At 41.7% G+C, this 5,453-nt stretch overlaps 2 protein-coding genes across 3 annotated transcripts in view; both read right to left on the reverse strand.

Annotated features, from left to right (window-relative positions):
• Positions 1 to 1,129: 1,129 nt before the first annotated feature.
• On the reverse strand, positions 1,130 to 3,006 carry LOC114630095 (TATA-binding protein-associated factor 2N). 2 transcript variants are annotated; one of them, XM_028778173.1, is made up of 2 exons: positions 2,438 to 3,006; positions 1,130 to 2,338 (listed from the first exon to the last, which is right to left on the reverse strand). In XM_028778173.1, exons 1-2 carry the CDS (start codon positions 2,935 to 2,937, stop codon positions 1,207 to 1,209), a joined length of 1,632 nt encoding a protein of 543 aa, XP_028634006.1. In that variant the 5' UTR covers positions 2,938 to 3,006; the 3' UTR covers positions 1,130 to 1,206. The 2 variants fall into 2 exon arrangements, with proteins under 2 accessions (XP_028634006.1, XP_028634005.1); XM_028778172.1 differs by having other exon boundaries at positions 1,130 to 3,006.
• A 1,168-nt stretch (positions 3,007 to 4,174) lies between these two features.
• LOC114630080 (vomeronasal type-1 receptor 4-like) overlaps positions 4,175 to 5,453 on the reverse strand; it is a 4,512-nt gene continuing 3,233 nt past the window's right edge. The window contains exon 2 of the mRNA XM_028778155.1: positions 4,175 to 5,215. Coding sequence (XP_028633988.1) covers positions 4,175 to 5,215 — 1,041 coding nt within the window. The remainder of the gene's footprint in view (positions 5,216 to 5,453) is intronic.

Consider the following 5,453-nt stretch of genomic DNA (forward strand, 5'->3'; position numbering starts at 1 on the left):
CCTGATTAAATCTACACCAATGCTACACTACATGGAATAAAGATCATGACTCGGGAATGTGTTACCTGAGCTTCATTTCAAAATAAAGGATGCTGCTTATATACCCCAGCCACCTGACTGTGTGCTAAACCTTAATTTGCATTATTAAATAAATGATTTTAATGTGCAGAGGAGCATACAGCTAACAGACTTCATATTTCCTGAAGTGGAAATTTTTCTGTACAAAAAAGTGCAAGATAATCTGATAATTTGATTTAATTTGATTATTTCCATACTACTTCATTTTCCTGATGCTTCATGGAGATTTGTTTCCAATTTTGATAGTGATTAAGCAGTTACGGTTTATATAAATGGAACCACCCTAGTGGATAAGATGAGTGGACAACAAAAATGGAGTAAACATATAAAAATGTTGTATTCTTCAGCTCCAGGGAAAAATGAAGTCACAAAATTTGCAGGAAAATGGATGAACTTAGATTCCATATTATTAAGGGAGGTACACAATCTCAGAAAGGAAAAAATACACCTCAAATGTGGATGTTAGCTCTCCCTCTCCCTCTCCCTCTCCCTCTCCCTCTCCCTCTCTCTCTCTCTCTCTCTCTCTCTCTCTCTCTCTCTCTCTCTCTCTCTCTCTCTGTGTGTGTGTGTGTGTGTGTGTGTGTGTAATGGAGCAAAGTCTCAGTGGTTAAGAGTACCTGTTACTCTTAGAGAGGACACAGGTTCAGTTTCCAGTACCTACAATGATGGCTTATAAATATCTGTAGCTACAAATCTAGGGACTCAAGTTTTGTGGTCATGAAGAGTGTTTTAATGAAAAGGGGGCTAGCTGGGAAAGAAAAAGTATAAAATGTATGGTTGAAGTAATAAAGGGGCACCAGGAAAAGAAATGGAGCCAGATCCTATTTTCTTTCTTTTTTTTTTTCCACAAAAAACAAGCAGCTTTTATTGCAGTATTACAAAACACTTTCCATTTTGGCAATATTTTACAATGCACTTAGCTTTAAGGGTTGGGAAAAAGAAAGTGGGAAACTAAAAGGGAAATTTTTAATGGACATTTCTAAAAGGAAAATTGTCCCCAGCCCTCCCACCCAAATAAAAACCCAAATGTCAATTTCACTACCCAAGAGGCCATGAGGAAAGCAGCAGGCACACTCTGACAGTTCCCCATGGATCATGTCAGAGACAATGGAGTATCTGAAACAGTCATCAGTACGGTCGGTTGCGCTGATCATTTCTGTAGTCGTTTCTTCCTCCCATTTTGCCTCCATAGCCACCTCGGTCTCCTCCATAGCCACCTCTGTCACCTCCATAACCCCCACCTCGGTCTCCTCCGTAGCCACCACTTCGGTCTCCACAATAGCCTCCACTTCTGTCTCCACCGTAGCCTCCACTGCCGCCACCGCCACCACCACCACCACGGTCTCCTCCATAGGCCCCTCGGCTGCGGTCTCCATATCCACCTCGGTCACCTCCGTAGCCTCCTCGGTCACCTCCGTAGCCTCCTCGATCACCTCCGTAGCCTCCTCGGTCTCCTCCATAACCACCTCTGTCTCCTCCATAGCCACCTCCTCTATCCCCACCATAGCCACCCCCACTCCTGTCTCCACCATAACCACCCCCACTTCTGTCTGCACCATAGCTACCACCACTCCTGTCTCCACCATAACCTCCCCCACTTCTGTCTCCACCATAGCCACCTCGGTCTCCACCTCTGCCCCCACGACCTCTGTAACCCCTTTCTCCACCGTAGCCTCTCCCCCGGAAATCTCCCCCTGAGGGACGTGCGTCCTCTGGTCTAGGTTCATTGCACTGATTACAGGAATTTCTTCGAGCAAAGTTCATATTTCCACATGACGGATTAGGGCAAACCCAGTCCCCATTCTTGGGGTCTCCACCTCGCCCCTGAAAACCTCCACGGCCTCTATATCCTCCACGACCTCGTCGTCCACCTCCACTTCCACCACCTCTCATGAATTCAGGCCTTCTAGTGGCAAATGACACTTTAATGATGTTCCCATGGAATTCTTTTCCATCAAACCAATCAATGGCTGCCTTAGCTGATGGAGGGTCATCAAATGACACTGTTGCTTCCCCTTTTGGCTTTCCTGTGTCTTTGTCTGTGTAAAGATTTATCATTGGTTTTCCAGTCTTTTTGTTAGTCTTGATAATTCCTATTTGCTTAAAGAACTCTCCCACTTGATCTGTAGACACACCCTCCCCAAGTCCTTGCACAAAGATTGTGTTGTTATCTGAATTATCAGACTCTGAATCAGCATCTGGTCTGGGTCCATAATCCCTGTGACCACCAAAATTTTTGAAGCCACCGCGGTCACCACCACTTGATCCTGTCATAGGACCTCTTCCATCCTTGTCATATCCCCCACGCCCTCTACCTCCTCCCTGTGACCCGCCATATCCTCTATTATCTTCTCCATACCTACTCACATCACGACGGTCATCTTGTGTGTGGTGGCTGTAGTTTTCCCTTTGTGAATGGTAAGATTGCTGGTTTTGATTATAGGAATCATGTTGCTGATAATTGGACTGCTCATCATATGAGCCTTGATGCTGATCATAACCTGACTGCTGGTCATAAGAATCTTGCTGACCATAGTCTGACTGGCCATATGAAGGTGCTCTTCCACCTTGACCTCCTGATGATTCCGTGTTTTGTTGTCCCTGGTTATTATATGATTGCTGGCCATATGAACTCTGCTTTTGATTTTCATAACTACCATAGGACTGTGAATAACCTGATTGATTTTGTCCATAACCGGAGTAACCACCATAGTTTTGTCCATACGAAGAATCAGTCGTTTGCCCATAGCCAGAATAGCTTTGTGATGTTTGTCCATAGCCTTGACTGCCTTGATTTCCATAGGAAGAATAACTTTGCTGCTCACCCCCAGACTGACTGTAACTTCCAGAATCCAACATGACTAACAGCCGCGGCGCGGAGCCCCCCACGGCCCGCGGAGAACAAGGAAAATGAAAAGCCAGGCGGCGCGGCTGCTGGAGCTGATCTCCAGATCCTATTTTCAAGGAGATAAATAGATTAAGGGAGTGGTAACATTTAGGCAAGATCCCTCCTGGCTAAGTTTAAGTGAAGTGGAAAGAAATGGATTCTTTGGAAAGTCTTTTATGTCAAATGGTGTGTTGCTGTGGCACACAGGTGAAAGGATATTTTGCTAAAGTAGATATGTGAACCACCTATAGTATCCTTCCAAGCCTAGACAGGAGAAGGAGGAGACCAATGCTGCCTCTAATGTGGTCAGTCATAACATTGTTTTCTTGTTTTGTATTTTGTGTTTATTCTTTTCTTTTCTCGCCCCATCCCTCTCTTTCCATGCAGATATACCTAAATTTGCTGTGAGCTCATGAAAACACTCACAGCCATTAGGCAGCCAAAGAAGTCTACTTGTTAGTAAGTATCCAAATTATCACAGAGTTTGTCTCTACAACTTGGATGCCACAGGATGTTCTTGTAGGCAATAAATAAGGAGAAATTTCTGATGAGTTCTGAGAAATCTAAAACAGGAATCAACAGACTCATTAGAAACAAGTCACTTGTATTCAAGCATTTTTGGACTTGTTTGGGAAAGATTATTTGCATTTGTGTGTTTTTCAGATTACAGGGAGGAGCTTTGATACAGTGAACTAAAGGATAATCTTCTCCCTTAGATAAGGGATATTGGATATCAAAGTCATTTATAAATGGTTGGGATTACATCACAGAACACAGTTATCAGAGACCATAGACACCATATTTATTTGAGAAAATACAGATACAGACAGAAGCATCGACATAGAGCAAGGAAAAAAATAAATTTGGTATATCAAAGTAATTACCAAAAAATATCAAAAAACATGAATATAGTTGATATTCTGAGTCAGTTTATCATGATTACAGTAAGCTTTTTTCAGAAATCTAAAATTTACACTCATGTGTTTATATTTAGTCTTTGAAGTTTGCATATGTCACAAACAACATGACAAATACAATGCTTGATGTAGGGTTAACATAATTTGAGTGAGCACTTTTTGTAGTTGCTTAGAAACAGATAACACAAAAGTTTATGCATAAACACCAATGTTTTGTTTGATGACTGTTCATGATATGCATACAATTCTGTGGCATAAGGAATTAATCAATAACCATTCAGAAGCATTGAGTTTATATATTTCTAATCATATCAGGTTCTTGACAATTTCTTATCCAAGGGACAGAGTGGCTAGATGGTATGGGGTACTGGTTCATGAGCAGAAAGGGACTCATAGCTGGGAAACACCTAAAGATGACTATGGATATGTTTATGAGTAAGCAGCTTGGATTATGTAAGAAAGACATAAACATTTGAAAGAGGCAGGAAGCTATATAAAAGAACATATACGTACTCAATTGAAGAAGGATGGTTTTTATAACCCTGGACTCTGTGGATGGTTTTGAAGAATGTTTGTTTCTGGGAATGTGCTCTATTCTCTGGTTGTGCTTGTGCAAGATCAGAACAATAGATATGCTTGCCCAGACCAAGAGCCCCAGATACACAGCATCAGGGAGAGGAAGGAATAAAGTATGCAGAATTTGTCCAGTCTTGTCAAGACAACCAGAGCAGATGCCAAAGTTTTGTAGAATTGTCATATTTCTGTGGCCCAACTTTCTAGTCATGTAATAGAGATTATAAGAACTCAAGGGGATATTCAGAATGCAACAAAGACACAGAAAGAAGCCAGTGAACTTGGATGATTTGAATTTAAACTCTTGCCCCATGAAGTTCCTGTTGCTGATAGTGATGGCCTGGAAGACACTCAGCAAACTGCTGCTGCAAATACATGTACTCCTGCCCATTTTGTGAATGTAAAAGAGGAGAGTGCACCCAAAATCACTTAGTAAATATTTAAGCCCAAAAGCTGCCATTGTCTGGGGCACTCCTTTACACAGCAGAGTTAAACAGTTGGCTACAACAAAATAATTCAAAATCCAATCTGTGGAGTTCAGTTTGTACCCCGAGAAGTAAAGCAATAAGAAATTAAAGAAGATAAAAGAATTACCAAGAAGTCCAAATGTGGTCTGTGATAAGAAGATTATACCTAGAGCCATATTCCTGGCTGTCATCCCATCATTTCCTGATGTCTGAACCTGAGGATCATGGAGGGGAAGATGAGATGGTATTTCTGTCCCAACAAAGTTCCAAATTTTCTGTCCATAACAGCTCCACTAAAAACAATGATTATTTGTATCAAGTTTTGCAGATGTTTTTATGAATATTAAAGCATGTACCCTTAAGAAAGAGCTACCTTAGTGACAGCAGACTTGATAAAACTTGCATGCTTCCATCTGTGACCAGATCATAAAAGTGAATTTATAAAACCTAGCAAAGTTCTTTTTTCCCCTCTGATCATCTGATCCTCTCTCTCTCTCTCTCTCTCTCTCTCTCTCTCTCTCTCTCTCTCTC

The sequence above is a fragment of the Grammomys surdaster genome, unplaced genomic scaffold (genome assembly GCF_004785775.1).
Source record: "Grammomys surdaster isolate TR1022 unplaced genomic scaffold, NIH_TR_1.0 327, whole genome shotgun sequence".
NCBI classification, from domain to species: Eukaryota; Metazoa; Chordata; class Mammalia; order Rodentia; family Muridae; genus Grammomys; species Grammomys surdaster.

What these genes read in the sequence shown, in the direction of transcription:
- LOC114630095 (XM_028778172.1), bottom strand. Translation starts at nt 2,937, where the DNA reads ATGTTGGATTCTGGAAGTTACAGTCAGTCTGGGGGTGAGCAGCAAAGT.